General features: G+C 40.5%; 2 protein-coding genes across 3 annotated transcripts; one reads left to right on the top strand and one right to left on the bottom strand.

The window, feature by feature from the left end:
* Positions 1 to 177: 177 nt before the first annotated feature.
* Positions 178 to 7705, bottom strand: msh4 (mutS homolog 4). Of its 2 annotated transcripts, none has more exons than XM_067614437.1 (20): positions 7304 to 7705; positions 6305 to 6478; positions 6061 to 6224; positions 5838 to 5948; positions 5550 to 5665; positions 5288 to 5461; positions 5030 to 5202; positions 4864 to 4931; positions 4606 to 4680; positions 4457 to 4521; positions 4165 to 4334; positions 3931 to 4067; positions 3335 to 3438; positions 2677 to 2801; positions 1798 to 1998; positions 1577 to 1653; positions 1343 to 1471; positions 958 to 1132; positions 797 to 885; positions 178 to 502 (listed from the first exon to the last, which is right to left on the bottom strand). In XM_067614437.1, the coding sequence occupies exons 1-20, from the start codon at positions 7509 to 7511 to the stop codon at positions 305 to 307; spliced, it is 2733 nt and encodes a 910-aa protein (XP_067470538.1). In that variant the 5' UTR covers positions 7512 to 7705; the 3' UTR covers positions 178 to 304. The 2 variants fall into 2 exon arrangements, with proteins under 2 accessions (XP_067470538.1, XP_067470537.1); XM_067614436.1 differs by having other exon boundaries at positions 1577 to 1695; positions 7304 to 7703.
* Positions 7706 to 10008: 2303 nt separating this feature from the next.
* On the top strand, positions 10009 to 11869 carry vcpkmt (valosin containing protein lysine (K) methyltransferase). The gene is made up of 5 exons (XM_067614438.1): positions 10009 to 10319; positions 10479 to 10592; positions 11102 to 11174; positions 11277 to 11396; positions 11520 to 11869. The coding sequence occupies exons 1-5, from the start codon at positions 10063 to 10065 to the stop codon at positions 11622 to 11624; spliced, it is 669 nt and encodes a 222-aa protein (XP_067470539.1). The 5' UTR covers positions 10009 to 10062; the 3' UTR covers positions 11625 to 11869.
* Positions 11870 to 16600: the final 4731 nt, after the last annotated feature.

Raw genomic sequence — 16600 nt, 5'->3', positions numbered from 1 at the left:
AACATCTTGATCTGTTGTATTCAGTTAACTAACACTTCATATTTTTTTAAACCTCCTAAGGTATAGGATTTCACATATATATTATCTATATCTTATGATACATTAAAAATAATATGTATAGTTTCATATCATTTGAAATTGCCTGTATGGCCAAAAAGGGACCCATAACCACTGGAATTCAAAGAAATGCATTTAATGTAAGAAATAAGCAAATCCATAGACACAAAATGCTTACTAATGATCATCGTCACTTTCATTTTCCCCAAGTGTTTCACTGCCCCTCCCTACAACAAGGCTGAGTCAGTCATTCCTCATCGGTGTTCTTGGATGCTGGCAGCCCCGCGGCCTGCAGCTCTGCCTCATACTGCTTCCTCAGGCCCTTCAGATACATACGCAGGCTGTCAGGGTCTAGTCTGGAGTTCCTGGCAGTCTGCAGGAGGCGAGTGGCCAAGTGGTATACAGCTCTCTGTCTCTGTGTTTCCGGATCACTGTGATGTTTGGCCTAGAGAACGATAACAAAACACACCGTAAGTCTGTTTCTTTATCCAGCACTCATCTGATATAAATTATTAAGGGAAACAAAAACATCTGTGATATTTGTCATCAGATGCCACGGCACGACATTTTTCTGTGGCAGTCTGTAAAATGAAAGCTTGGTCTATTGTTCCACACAATGTTGGACATGCTTTAAAAGCCCCAAATAAAATGTACTTTAAACATGACATATGCACAGCAAGTTGAGTCACTAAATACCGTAGCACAAAAAGAGGCTAAATCAGATCTTTATGAGCCATACCAAAAGCTGCTGGCTGACTTTGGAGGCAATTGTCTTTGCCTCTTGAATTATGCTTGAAGGGAGTGAAGTCATTTCTGCTGCTCTCAGACCTAGAAGAGCAAAAATAAGTTCTGTAAACACTTTTCACAGCCAATTTCACTGAGATCTCACTGTCTCCGTACCATAGTGTCTTTCTTCAGAGCATCCTCGACTCAGCAGGTGTGTAAACAACACACTTTCGGCACCGGTTTCACCACTGCGCGTGTGCTGAACCTCCATGTGCTGGTTCTCCACATTGGGATAAAGAGATTCCAGTTGGCACAGCTCAAGAAAGTGTGTGGCAAACAGGGTGAACGCCTGTGAACAGCAGAGAAACAACACACACCTTAAAGATTATAACAGAGCTATCCAAATACTTATTTTACTGCTTTACTGTTGATCTAAGAGGTGTACCAGAAAAGACAACAGCAGTTAAAATGTTTAATATAGCCTGTAGGAATCTGATTGGTCTGGTTTTTGGTATAGGAAAAGGCGTGGCAGTGCAGATAATATTGGTGCATACTGTACCTTGAGGCTAAGGAGGAACTCACAAACTGAATGACAGATGCCGATGCCTTCCTCAGCACTAGTACCACGCCCCAACTCGTCTATGATGATGAGGGATCTGTCACTTACATTGTGGATTATGTAAGAGATCTTTGGGGAAGAAATATACAGTCATTCATAATGTAATGATTTCTTTCAAACCGAATGTGAGTAAAATGAAAGGATGCAAGCAGCTGTAACATGAAAGAAACATACCTCCTTCATTTCCAACATGAAGGTGGAAGAGTTAGTTTCAAAATCGTCATCCACACCAATTCTGGTGAAAATCTGGTCTGCGACACGAAAAGAGGCATACTCAGCAGGGACAAAAGAGCCTGGAATAATAATGGGGATTTGCTCAGAACTCAAATCAATGCACAGCACTGTGCAGCTTTGCATTCCAAAATTCACGTGAGATGGAAAAGTTTGCTGCTGACCTATCTGGGCCATGATCTGACACAGCGCCACCTGTTTGAGATAGGTGGATTTCCCACTCATGTTGGGCCCAGTGATGATGACAAAGTTGCTGCCCTCGGAGATGTAGCTATTGTTCGATACAGGCTGCTGTCCAACCAGTCGCTCCAGAATGGGGTGACGACCCTGCTTGATGGCCAGTGTGTCTGTGAACTCTGGACGCACTGGCAGACACAGCAGAAAAGAGGCGACAACAATCAAAATACCTTGATTTGTTAGTGTTTTGCTTATATAATAACTGTCTTTCATGCATTCGTACATCTAAATTGTATGAAGTAGTGTTTGGAATATCTGTATAGCTAGTTAACTGTGACTCAGTGATTACTGATACTGTGTATATTATATAAGTATATTGTTTCATGGCTGGTGAACTGAGGGTGTGTCACATATAATCAAAAGTGACTTCTCAGAGAGTTGTGTGCAGTGGTTACAGTCAGCTAGCTCCTCTGGTGGGGAGATTTGTCTTAGTAAATACAGCACACCAATGCACGCTTATGTAACAAGGGTAATCTGAGTACAAGCTGGCTGGGATAGATGGGGGCAGGCAGTCAGCACGTGTCTATGGAGCGACGCTTTCAGACAGCTGAGGGCCAGCGCTCACCACCCACGTGGCTGATCGAGCTGGTGCTGTCCATGACCCACACACAAAAAAGAACTGAGGCCAGCAGAGCTGCCAGCTCTGGAGAGTACTTTCTGGTTGTCATGTGTGACACTGGCTGGGCGCTGCTGTATGTGCTCACAGCACTCCCTCAGACAACAGATCAGACTAATTCAAGGTTGATTTGACAGCCTGACTGACTCATCAACGAAAATCAAAAGTGATTCAAACTTACTATACTTACCATAGTCTGAGATGGTGCATGCATTTGCCAGTGACAGCAACATGTCCAGCATAGACACAGCATCAGAGAGTTTGTAAAGGCAGTGGATGTGCTCATGGATAGTGCTGAGCAGTTGACATATCACCCTGTATTGAGACAAGTTAGATGTTGCAAGGGCAAAACACTGGAGGACAATTATATTTGAAAAACAGCACCCTCTGGTGGTAGAAGGTAAAAGTCAATAAATTGATCAAAATCAGCAGGTACTAAAATGAAAACTTGCCTAGAGAGAGTCTATACAAACCTGCATCGGCCCCTTTTTAACAAGTTAGTTGACTAATTGGTTGTTAGGTCTTCTAGTAAGGTCTACAATTATGTTTGTGATCAGATATTTGATAGTCATTACAGTATAATGACAATTCACATATCTGGCAATAAATGATAACATGTCTCAAATTGATCAAAATCATCTATGGAGGAAAAATAAAATAAGAGAAACAATTTTATTGATTAAAAAACTAATCAATTAGTTATGGAAATCCTACCAACTAAGAAATTCTTCAGACAAGGATAGCCATTGTACAAAGCAGTCTTTCTTTTACTATTATGTAAAGTATAATGACGTGTGTGCAATACATTGGTGTGCTTGTTTCAAGCCACAGGATCATGAAGTACTCACACATAGGACATGTGAAAGATCTCCCTCAGGGCCTCATCACAGCGGTCATTCATCTTCATCACGTCCACGGTAGTGAAGCCATAGTTGTCCCTGTGCTTGGTTACCTGAGGTGACAGATGTTCACAGACACACACACACACACACACACACACACACACACACACACACACGGTAACACCTAATATACACATAATAACACAGGAAAAAAAACAATAAAGAGGTATCATGTGAATAAACATTGTTGTGAGTCACCAGACAAACAGGTGGCTACACCATTTTATTATAATTATACTTACATATGACCATGATGATAAAATAATGGCTTTTCATTTCATCATTTTCTCAAAATTCTCAAAATGATGCCTTTAAGAAATCAACTCTCTCCTTTCCATAATACCACTGGCCCTTATTACTACATCTTTTATATTTCAAGATACAACAAATGATTTCATGTGTAATATAACATCACAACAAAATGATTGAAGTACTTTAAAATATTTGAAATTGTTTCCTTCATTCAAGGCTGGCACTGAGTTATCTTGTTTTCCTTTCTATTCTTTATCCGTCTGTTGGTCCCTGTCTTTAGTGGACTATACCTTGATGAACTCTGAGGGGAGTTTCCCCTCAGGGAAGACCACTCCTTCAAGCTTCATCTGGATAAAGAAACCTCGAGCTGTGCTGAAGCTAGTACGCATTGGCAAGCCATATTTCTCCCCCATCTGGTTCACTAGTCCTGTGCAGCACAACGGCATTCAATAAGCCTCACAGAATGAATACTTCACACAAACGCTGTAAACCGAAGATATTAACTGAACAACCAGAACAAACACCTGCAATGTCATCCACGATCTCAGTGTAAGCTCTCCGGGCAATGTCCAGGAACTCATTGATATTGGGGCGTACAGCATAACACTTCTGGGTACGCATGTTCAGGCTCCCCTTCAGGTAGGTAGCATCATCATTAATTACTGTCTTGATCTGCTTTAGGATCATGTCGAATCTGAGAGTGCAAACAAACAAATACAGTGCATTAAGTTGGTAAAAAGTAAATTGTGATGCATTTATTTCCACAAAATGATGAATGAATGAAAAATACATTTGATTTGGCATAAAGTTGAGTACCTGTTGTCTTCTAGTGAGGTGCTGTATGCCTTGAGCAGAGCTGTGTTGCAGTTCTTCAGCACCATCTATTCATAAATTGTAATGCTTAAAAACGGGAAAAAACTGTTTTTTCTCATTTATTTATGGCATATAAACAAAAATACACGCACCCTTAACCGTGGTACGAGATCTAATGTGTGTTTCAGCTGAATGACATGTGTAATCTTTGCTTCGGCAACCTGAACCTAAAAAAATAAAGTTACAGTACTGAAAAGTGCACAAAGACAGAAGAAACTAATATTTCACACGTGAGCAGTTTTAGGCATTTCAGAATACACACAAATGGTACTCACTCACATAATGTCAAGGCTTTCCATAGCAATAAAATCAATTAATCAATCATAAGTAATAAAAAGTACTTTGAATACCGTTTCCTGCTTTGGGATTTGGACAAGAACAGAGAGCAGCTGGTCGATGTCAAGGAAATGACCTATGGCTAAGGAGGGCAAAACAACAAATATTGTCATGTCGTGTCTTGCTCTTATCATCAGTATACACAATATTCAGTCTGATTCAAAACAGTTTGCTCCTGACCATTCTTCAAGCCAAAGAAGAGCTCCTCGTCCTGCAGCAGCTCTTGTATTGTGTCCAAGCGTATGTTGATGGTGTCCACATCAACCAGAGGCTCCAGTATATTGGAGCGCAACCTCCTAGCACCACCAGGTGTTTTTGTGTGGTTTAGTACCCCTAAAAGAGTATGCTCACTCCTGTGTACAGACAAAGACAAATACACTGAACACATCTATGTTTATGCAAATGCTACATACAAAGATGATGCTTTCTATTGTTTACCTGTGGTCTCTATTATTGATCACCAGCTCCATGTTAGTGGCAGATGCTGAGTCAATCATGGCTGTCTGTTCACTCCCTTTAAAGCTCACTTTGAGAGACTTGGCAGCGTAGACAGAGTTCTGGATGAACTCTAAGTACTTCAGCAAAGCAGCTGCAGCTGCTAGGCAATAATACCTGAACAAATCATGACATTTTTTAATAAAAAAACTGTATAGTGTTACAGTCTATCTATTTCGACATAATATTGTACTCAGAGGCGTACTTAGCTTGCACTTCCATGATGACGGTGCCAAATTCTGGAGCACACAGCTGCTGAATGTACTCCAGTCCTTTCCTCTCATTAAAATACTTCCTTTGGATTGCAGTGAAAGCTACACCCTGACAAAAAATGATGAAAATAGCAAATATTACTCACACTATCATTTGACAAGGACACATGTCAGTTGCTAACAAAGAGAAAGGGGAGCAAGTGAGGGAGTTTTCTGTTTTTAAAATGTCTGTCTGAAGGATTTGTGTGTTTTGCTCATGACAGCTATTTCTGAATTGGTACCGGGAAGTTCTCGGTGATGAGGTTGAACAGCTTTGTCCCTTTCCCCTTCTCGCTGGCTGTGTCTGGCATCAGTATTTCCATTGGCACCAAGATGTGAACCTTGGTTATGACCTTCAGAAGTGTAAAATATGACTGAGACATGAGTTCTTGTATAAGTGAAGCAAGTATTATGCTTATGCTAATCTGGCATGTAGTTTATAGCTTTTGACAATGCATTGGTTACCTTGGCATAAGTCCCAGTGTCTGCAAACTGAGAGAGAACAAGCTCTGGGTATTTCAAGTTGAGACTGGCCATGCCAATCTCTCCCCTGGCCAAACCGCGCCCTTCGACCACTGCCACAATCACAGATGCACCAGAAGTTGGAGTCGCAGTGGAGCAAGTTGTTGCTGCAAAAACAAATCAAATGAAAGAATCTGCCTCAGCTGTTTTTCCACCTTATTTGAAACATCATCTTGGGCTGAAGTACCGGTGTGATCAGTCAGTGGTGTCCGTGCAGGATGTGTGCCTGTGGCCCCTGCAGACCCAGGGGTCCTTCTGAGTCTTGGTGTTCCTCCACGGCTGCGGAAGGAGGTGCTGTCTGAAGTACAGGCAAGGAGTGATGCATTTGTCTTGCCTGACCTGAAACTGTGGTGGAACTGACCTATGTCAACACAAAATATAAGGAGAGGGTCTGTGTCATTATATGATACTGATTATAGCCCCTAAAGTGGGTTGTGCAGAGAGGGATGTTACACAAGGTGCTCAACATAATGGACAACACTACAAAGCCCCTACACAACCTTCTGATCAGACAACAGAGAGTCTTCAATCGGAGGCTCCTTCAGCTCCGCTGCAATGACTGTTACAGGAGGTCATTCCTGCCTACAGCAACAGCCATCTACAATGACTCTCCTCTGTGCCGGGAAGGGAGACTCCTCCACTGAGTGGCAATGCACAATGAACATTTTACATTTAATTCGCACATTAATAGCAATATCTTCCCTTAAAGTTTAAAATATTGTTTCCATTCTTATTTTTTATTCTACTTATTTTTATTTAGTACAGTACTTTTGTATAAATTGGTCATTCACACACAGACACAGACCTCATCGTGAGTGTTTTTGTGAGCTACGTGTGTTTTTTTGTCATCTATGTGATGACTACTACTGCTGTAACACAGAAATCTCCCTTTGGGGATGAATAAAGTACTCTTATCCATCCATCAACTGTAATGCCCTGTCCAGCCACAGAGTTGAGTCTTACAAATGTGACCCCACAGCACTTGTATAATCTACTATCAATACAAATTACTTCATGACTAAGATTTGAGAAATTTTAGGATCTAATAAGTCACTCTCGTCTTTTACTGACTCTAACCTCATGAAGTCTGGCTTCACTCTGCTGGAGAGTAAAAGTTAGCTTAAAAGTTAAAATTTAACCCAAAGCTTAAGTTAGCTTAAACTACTCTGTCTATCCATAAGATCACCTGAGGCTGTTGGGGGGAGTGTTGGACCATGGCTGGAGCTCGTGCTGCCTTCATCTAAACTTTGGCGGGATGAACTTGAGGAAGCTGAAGCCGGACCGTACGATGTACTGTCGTTGAGTCCGTTTCTGTCAGCTGGCGACACCGGCCAGGTTTGTCCATACTGTGAGGTACTGTCGCTGGTTACCTCCTCTGTGCTGCTACGAAACATTTTAAAACCTCGCACTTATCACCCAACCCATGTGTGCAACTTTAAAATAATGTTAATATGCTAGTGACGACAGCTGAAAGAGGCCTCTGTCTGCTAACTGACAAATGTACTGGAAACATTAGCGCGCGATCATCCTCACCAGCAGGTAGCATATGCGCATGTCAGTGAACGCCAAGTGCCATTGACTGATGGACATTTTTGATACGTTTATTGATCTGTAGAGTGTGACTTGATTGATTGATTGATTGATTGATTGATTGATTGATTGATTTTGGGCCCCCTAACAACTCATTTGTATATGGTGCATGTAAGGTTTCTCCTTTTCCCGTCACACAGGCTACATGCATGAATGCACTGTACACCTAATTGGTCAAAGCCAACAACACAAGACAGATAAGGACATAATATTGTGAAAGGATTAAAATAAGTAGACATTAAGAGACAACAGTGATATGCAGAGTAAACTAGGCTGTCTATGGGCCTTGTCCATGGAGTTTTAGCTTATACGCACTATAAAAAGAAGCACTAAAGGCCTCAATAATCTAATTAGAAATGTGGTAGCCTTATCTCATGTTATCAGAATCTGTTTTAATAGCCAAGTATGCAAACATACAAAGAACTTGTCTTGGTTGCTCCCACAACATACAAAATAATGTTAAAATTAAATTAAAACTCTATTTACAGAGTGGAATAATAATAGATTTGAAATGGGATATAAAACTTGAAATGAAATATTGACTGTACAAAGGAAATATGGACTGTGGACAAAGAGATGAAGTGCATGAAATAAATAAAGATGACAAGTGCAAAAATGGAATGTGACATGTGCAATAAATCATTTAAAAAATTAAATGCAATGTACAATGTTAAGTAGATGTTAGCCTTGTTTTTTCCAGATCAGATCCCTGTTTGAATTTAGGTCTTGGGGTCCTTTTGAAATTCTGACTTTACCATCAAATCATATTGGAGGTTTGACACAGAGACAGACAACTAGAGACAGTGCTCATGAGAAAGATGAATACTTTTAAGTTTGTTGTGTAGCATTGTCAAAGTCCTATTGGAAGTATTGGTTTGGTTACTTTTGCATTGAAAATATAGTAAATGTAGCCTAATGCTTCAAAACACAAACTAAACATACACAGTAAAGCATAAAGAATGAAGAATGTTTTACATTTCTTAACTATTTCTTCTATTTTTCTTTGATTATAGCGTTTATGCTGCACAGAAATAACCATTATCCCGTCAAATGACAGTTCACCAGGCCAAACTAATACAAAATGTGTTCTTGGTAAGACAGTTGATATATTATTTTATGATTTCATTGTTTCATTCACTCATTAGATGCAGTCTAACTGCCAGAAGTACAGTATTCCAGAATGTTTTTTTTTAGGAAAGACTAGTGTTTTTTTTTTGTTTGTTTTTCAATTTTTAAATGTTACACCTATGCACTGGGTAGCAAGACATGACTCGGCTCAGTATTTGCTTTACTCCTTTATCTCTTTCTGGCAGAGGAAAAAGCAGAAATTTAATTTGTTGATTGTTTTGACCAGAAAAGGAACTAATAGGAGTGAAAATGAAAAAAAACTGGAAAGACAGGGGAACCAGCTAGAAGAACTAAAGCATATACTTGTGTTTGACATATTGGCCATATTGAGCCATATTCATTTCATTCATTCTAATCACAGTCGTAGCCTGTGGCAGACTTGGCTACAAATGTAATTAAATGTAAATATGTGTTGTGAAAGTGGAGGCCTGTAGGACTGTTTTGTCTTATGTACACTATCAATGAAAAATTAACTGTTTAATGTCCACTTGATTTGTCAAAACAGTTGTACAGTATTGCTGTGGGCATGCCATGACTTTCAATTGTATATTTATTACCATGGAAAATATTGTACAGGATGAATAGTTGCATTTTGCCGCTTTTGTTTTCGTGTATTTAATTTTACCCAATCTGCATTAGACTTCACACTTTTAATCTGGAAAAATCATACCATAGGCCCACTTCTGCACAGTCAGTATGGCAGGACTGGACGACATCTATATAATCTACAAAGACATGCTGGTGCTGGGAGGATGGTGGGCTGGAAATGAAGGGAAGAAAATGTCATCACTCGTCTGAGAATAGGACACACAGGTCTCAATCATACATAATATAAAATAGGCAAGCACCCAACCGGAAAATGCACACGCTGTAGCCAACCAGAAACAGCTGAACATGTACTATTTCATTGTAGAAAATACAACATCAAGAGAAATCACCTGCTTCAGGCTCTAAGGAAGGCAAAACACCACGACTTTTCATTGTCAGGTCTCTTGGGAAAACAGCAGGCAAGATATACTGTGACATTATTAAGTTTTCAAAAGAAACTGAATTAGCTAAAAGAATCTAGAGGGTTTTTTTTTTTCTTTTTTTCCTGCACAATCTCTTGTTCCACACTCCAGTCCAATGAGTGGCGGTAATGCGCCTCTAAGCTTGTTTACCAATCGCCAATAAACACTAAAGAAGAAGAAGAAGGAGGAGGAAGTTCTCGCTCCGGCCGCAGCCAACATGGCGACGGAAGATGACCAGAATAACTATTTTGTGAGAGAAATTGAGAAAAACGACGGTTCTACCCTGAAAGTGAAGCAGTGCTACATGGGGGATGTTGGCTGTGTGGTTTGGGACGCAGCCATCGTTCTTGCAAAGTATTTAGAGACTAAACAGTTTTATGAGCCGTCCGCAGGAGTGAATATGTGGGCTGACAGGAGAGTGGTAGAGTTGGGAGCAGGGACAGGAGCTGTTGGTTTGATGGCAGCAACACTGGGGTGAGTTGACTGTGTAGTTTGTGCCTGTTATTTCAATATTAACATGCATGATTTGTCGCATGACCAAGGTTGTCCAGCTTACCTAGTTACGCTGTTGCTTGCACTACTTAATTGATGTAATAAAAACACATTTCCATCACTGTGCGTCCAATCTCTCAGAGCTCAAGTTACTGTGACAGACCTGGAGGATTTGCAGACACTGCTGAGAGTGAACATCAAAGAAAACCAAACACTCATCAGCAGCGGATCCATAACTGCCAAGGTACTGCAATGGTTTGTACTTATTTCTTATTTAATGTTTGATTGGATGTATTTATGTTATATTCATGTAAAATCCCATAATCTTATAGCCTATTTGCACATGTGTGATCTTTGATCTAACAGGGCGCGTTACTTTAATACAACTTGTATTTTTTGTATTTTTTTTTTAAATAATAATAATAATAATAATAATAATAATAATAATAATTGCACACTGCATATACTGTTTACTCCTTGTCCATATTTTGTACATTTCATCTCATTCTCATCAATTTAAAATTCAAACATGTAGCAGCTCTTCTCACAATTTCTTTCTTTCTTTTTATATTACTTGTCCCACTCAATTTTGTGTATATTTTTGACTGTTATGCACCACAACAACATCAAGACAAATTCCTTGTGCTGCATGTGTAAACCTACTTGGCGATCAACCTGATTCAGATTCTGTTATATGCTCAACACACATTGTAAAACTTGTCCATATGGTAACCATCTGGTTTCTAATTTTTTTTCTTGTAAAGGGGTGAAGACGTGTCTGACTTCCTGCCACCTCCACACTACGTCCTTATGGCAGACTGCATCTATTACGAGCAGGTATTGTACTACCACTCTATACTTACAGGTTTCATTTGAAACAGCCCAAACCAGGAGTATAGCACTGTATTTCTCATTGAGATCCAACTTATTTCCACACAGTCTATTGCTCCACTAGTGGAGACGTTGAAGCTGCTTGCAGGACCAGAGACCTGCATTATTTGCTGCTATGAGCAACGCACTGAAGGTGTCAACCCAAAAGTGGAAAGGCAGTTTTTTGAGGTGAGAACATAACAGTGTGTTCTATCTGTAAATGCTAATAAATGAATATGTAAATGTAAAGAAGCTGAGATATTTGGTGTCCCATCTCATTGAGTCACTGTGGTCTTCTGTGTTATCTTTTAGTTGCTGGAGCAAAGCTTCAACTGTGAGGAGATCCCTTCAAGCAAACAAGACCCAGAGTTTAGTAGTCCCGACATCCACATCTTGCACATCAGAAGAAAAGTCTGAGTTTGTGTGATGAATATGTGCCTACGATTAGTAGTGTTCCAACCTAATACCACACGGAAACTGGGATACTGAAATAGAAATCTTAAAGTCTGTACCGGCATGTGTAGAATATTCAATACATTGTAATTTCTGTTGTCTTTTTTAAAAAAAACATTTTTTTAAAGGAAAGTATGTCCTAATATATCACTGAACATTGTTCTGATGTGTGATCAGAATAAATGTATTTATAAAAAAAGGTGAATCCATTGTGGAATGTATTTTTTCATACTATACTATAGTTACTCTCAGTAGTGCCACTGGTTGGTGTAATTGTAGGCTGTGACGGTAGATGGCAGACATGCACAGACCTGACAGCTGTGGAAGCAAGAGGGTTACATACAGAGACAAGGAAGGTATTGAATGGTTGTTTTTTTGGTGTTTATTTGGATGTTTCAACCCGAGTCTTGCAAATGTTGGGGTTTTTTGGTCTGCTTTTATGCAAAACACAGTTAAACAAATGTGAAATTTCAGAGTTTGCAGCCCAGTGAACTGCAAGAAGCTACAAACATGAAACTTGCATCTGCACTTCAGCACTGCCCTTTTTTCTGTTATGCATGATTTAACATACAGTGTAGGGTTATTATATTATAATAATACATATATTTACATATTAGATAAAACAAATGTCATCATGTTATCTCTTGAGACCGTCCCGCAGATATAAGCACCTACTGTGTGCCATTAATTATTGTCAGAAAGCTTTCCATTGTAACTTACTGTATTTCCTCTGATTGTGAATGAAGTACATAAATCACAACATTGCCTGTATGTAACACTAGGGGGCAACAGTTGCATAAAACGACAACAAAAAAAGAAAAACTATGGGTAAACATTAAGTCTGTGCTATAAAACTGCAATTACATCATTAATCTAAGGGTGTATCTGGTTGTCACAGAGCTAGATATTTAAATTGTGCTCAGACTACAACTATTTAAACTTAGTACAGTCAGAGAGATGGAGAAATAAAGCATGACTAAAATTCACAATCCATATGTTTATGTAGTTTACACAGTTTTTAAAACTAAAGCCAACATAGTAACACCGGCTCTCTCAGTGTTTGCCTTCTATGTGAGGGGAATTCCACGCCAAGCCCCAGATTAGGTGGAAGATTATGGCTCTTTTTCAAGCATAAACCATGAAGTACGCCCTATACTCCCACAGGCATGCAGGGGCCCCACACGGCCTTTCATGCTGCTCTCTGTTTACACAGTGGAGCTGTAGTGTAATGAGCAGGGTGGCCTCCAACGCGCAGGCCAAATAAAAATGTTAATACTGAAGTTGACGGGGTGGGGTTAAGAGTAAAGGTCCCATTAAATATTCAAATCACTTTATAGAAGTTTGATTATGCATTAATAAGATGTGATCCTCAGGAGGTCATGCTAGTGTGATTCTCCACAAGGATCCAGGAGTGCAACCTGTTAGCCTGAAATCTGACACTGTAAGGGAACATCTGTGATGGCCTTGTGTCTCTGACTCATGAGTATTCCTGAATTTGGGCTCAAATTTATAATTAGATTTTTAAAAACTGGATATCTATGGATAACTATCTTTATAATCCAGTTTTTAACAGATGCTTTATCTTAATTTACAATAAATCCTTGATCAAATACATGATGGGAGCTTTTATCAAGTGTTTGCTCTTCCGAAAACTCACTCATGTACAAATACAACCCTTTCTGTCCCAACTAATAGATTCATTATTAACCAACATCCCAACAATGATTGTGAAATGTTTGAAAGAGAGAAAGTCAGAGGTGTGTTTGTGTTGAATTGTAGGTTGACCTCTGAATCCCTGTAGGCCTTGATCGATGATATGGCCTATGGCAAGAGGAGATTAATTGCAGCTTTTTTCTTTTGTTTTTTCCTTTTACAAATACTACAAATTAGATAAAAACACCACTTTTATGGTGTCTCACTTGTGCCTTTGGCAGCTGGACTGTAACAGTCAAAATCGGGCCACTATTCAGGTTTCCTCTGGCTTTGACCAGGATGTGTCCAGCTAATTAATTTGACTCACAGCTGGTAGTAAGTCTGTGTCCCTCAGTGTGGTGGAGACAGGACCCAGAGGGGTTTATGGGGGGGATTAGTAGGGAGCTCCACTATTCTGTGTCAACATCTCACCCCCCTGGCCACCCATAGCTCTCCCAGTCAAATCAGTTAGAATCTATTTTCCTTTCTCTCCAGGTGGTGTTCTCTCCTCCATAGATGTAAAAATAATTAAAATAGTATAGTCATAGTCTTCGTGCCGTTGACTAATTAGGCTAGCACTACAGGGGAATACAGGGAGGCTCACAGTAAAATGAGGACAACCCACAATGAAACACTGGTGTCTGGGTAATCTGTCATAATACACATGTTACAGCTGATTCTGGTGAGCGTAAACATTCATTACTGAACATGTGGCATACATGCTGCATGCACCGAGACAGAATGAGGGCAGTTTCTGCCAACAGATGGTGCTATTAGTAGAAACAACTCATAGCTGAGTAGGAACCTGCAATAAGAACAACACAGTTGAAGTCCTCATGAATAACTGAATAAGCCTGTAAGGTGCACGATTGAACAGTGACTGCTCATTAATTATGGTACAGATGATGAAATTGTCTTTTCTGTGTGATTACAATGCAACCTCAGGCCAATCCACACATGGAGCACGCTGGGAAAACATCTGCATAAGCTCCGTAATCCGCACGCCTTCAAAACGAGGTAACATGAGGGAGCAGTGCAGCACCCCTCCAAACCAGATGGGTGGAGGACAGTCCGACTCCAGCGCCTGTGTTCTGTGCTCCACTCTTGCTGCATCACAGCCAAGTGACACAGAGGATCCTTTGTGTCACCATCATCATCACACTGCCTGGAGCCAAGAGACACTGTTCCAGAAAGGAAGACTCATTTTCTCACTAACTATCAGGGAGTGGCTCAAGAATAGACATCAAACTGGGCTGATTAAAAATAGAAAAGGGTGCCTAAAATGTGTCCTCTTATCCTTCCACACACACACACACACACACACACACTTCCACACACCTCTCTCTCTCTTTCACATAACAAAAAGTGAGTCTGCTCAACTTCATGCTCTCACAAATACCACAAACAGACATCAGGCCAGAGCTCCATTTTCCAAAATAGAGCATGTGATTACTGCTGTTTTTCAGCATCTCGAATAATGAGGTGCAACAATTCTTATAATGTGTGGCACTCTTCCTCAGTGGATTTGAGAGCAAAGAGGTGGTACGGTGCCATCTAAGCAAAGCCTGACAGGACAACTAGCTTATAGAAACCAGCCGACCCCCCCCCCCCCCCCCGCAACCCCCCCTCCTCCTCCCCGTCCCGCAGGGAAACAGGAGGAGGGCGGGGGTGCTGTTAAGACAGCTGTGCTGCAGTTGACACAATCCCAGAACTGTGAGAATATTGTGAACACTTGCCTCCTTCTACTATTCCTGCTAACGCAATATCAGTACTATGACTTGCCTGTGATTGTCTATATATAATCAGAAATGTGGGAACTAATCTTTTAGTATTGAGTAGTGATATTTGACAATTGGTTTAAAGCTGGAATTCTTTTATTTTCATATTATTGATATATACTGTATGCTCAATGAGTGCAAACATGGGATCAGTAAGAATGTAATAGTGTATTGATCCATTGCTTGAAATACCACAGGTTTTGTGGAGACCTGACTGCCTGTGTCTCTACGGCATTCTAGTGCAATGATGTATTTGTCATCATTAGGATGTGTGGCGGCCCGGCACTGTAGCGAGAACTGCAGAAGGGAGGGAGCAGCATGTGTATGTGTGTGTGTGTGTGTGTGTGTGTAGCATTTCCCTGAGTCATTACCTCTCAATAGCCTAAATCTGGACTGTGTGTGTGTGTGTGTGTGTGTGTGTGTGTGTGTGAGTAGCAGAGCCTGACTTGCCAAAGATCTGAGATTTCCTCCAAGCTCAAACTGTTGTCTAATACAGACGCACTGTCACTCGAAACACTGACTCTTCTGTAATTACAGCGATCTTGTCAGACATACAGATGTAGTCAGTCATGGAGCGTGACAGTGCGCTGGCGAGCTGCTGAAGGAAGCCTTTTGAGGTTGCTTTGCATGGATCTCCATCATTCTGTCAGTCAGCCTGTGGGAGCTGTGAGAGAATACATGTAGCTGGTGGATAGTAGTGCTGGGCGAATGGCTTCCATCTACATTGCTGCACACTTTGATGTTTAAATCGTCCTCTCTGAGAGTGTTGAGGAGGTTATGTAAAGCCAAATTTACAGATGCCACATGGCAGAGGTCAGTGCTCTGTGTACTGTACTGTAAGCATTGGGCAAATATATTAAACAAACACATGATTTCATTTTGGGTTTCAGGAACAGATGCACTTTGGAGCCAAGAGACCACAAGCTATAATACCCGCCCCTCCTTTTTTCTCTACTGTAGCATTGCTTACATCTGAAGGCAAGATGGTTAACACTCAGCTATGATCCACTTTACTCCCTGTCTGTTACAGCTGGGAAAACACAGCATATGAGTCCAGGGACAAACTGGTTCACACTTTCTCACAGCTGTGTTAGACATCCTGCAATCCTCGAGGGGAACCATGTGGACAAATTTCAGGTTTTCACATAATGGAATATAAATAGAAGCCCCGACGCTTCAAAAAATGTAATGCGACTTGGATTGGATGGTTTTTAAAGTGGAAGGAAAGAATATGATTATAGGCCGGCCAAACTGTACCAACAAAACTGTATGGTTAGTGGCTTAAATCGTGTACTTAATGCTTGTATGAGTACTGTATCCATCCATTAAAAGACAAATTGCTTATGTCATGTGGACTTCCAACACTTCATGAAAATTTTCTGCTCCTCTGAATTTGTAATTTCACCACAGTATGTAACCTTCAGCTGCAGATATGACTGGAATGTATTTTGGACCAATGCCTGGAGTGCA

The sequence above is a fragment of the Thunnus thynnus genome, chromosome 16 (genome assembly GCF_963924715.1).
Source record: "Thunnus thynnus chromosome 16, fThuThy2.1, whole genome shotgun sequence".
Taxonomy (NCBI): Eukaryota; Metazoa; Chordata; class Actinopteri; order Scombriformes; family Scombridae; genus Thunnus; species Thunnus thynnus.
This window is presented reverse-complemented; position numbering and strand designations above follow the sequence as displayed.

What these genes read in the sequence shown, in the direction of transcription:
- msh4 (XM_067614436.1), bottom strand. Translation starts at nt 7,511, where the DNA reads ATGTTTCGTAGCAGCACAGAGGAGGTAACCAGCGACAGTACCTCACAG. An exon ending in ACTCCCCCCAACAGCCTCAG is followed by an intron (nt 6,479 to 7,303) that starts GTGATCTTATGG and finishes GTGTTGACATAG; the next exon opens with GTCAGTTCCACCACAGTTTC. An exon ending in ACCACTGACTGATCACACCG is followed by an intron (nt 6,225 to 6,304) that starts GTACTTCAGCCC and finishes TTGTTTTTGCAG; the next exon opens with CAACAACTTGCTCCACTGCG.
- vcpkmt (XM_067614438.1), top strand. Translation starts at nt 10,063, where the DNA reads ATGGCGACGGAAGATGACCAGAATAACTATTTTGTGAGAGAAATTGAG. An exon ending in TTGATGGCAGCAACACTGGG is followed by an intron (nt 10,320 to 10,478) that starts GTGAGTTGACTG and finishes CCAATCTCTCAG; the next exon opens with AGCTCAAGTTACTGTGACAG. An exon ending in TGGAAAGGCAGTTTTTTGAG is followed by an intron (nt 11,397 to 11,519) that starts GTGAGAACATAA and finishes GTTATCTTTTAG; the next exon opens with TTGCTGGAGCAAAGCTTCAA.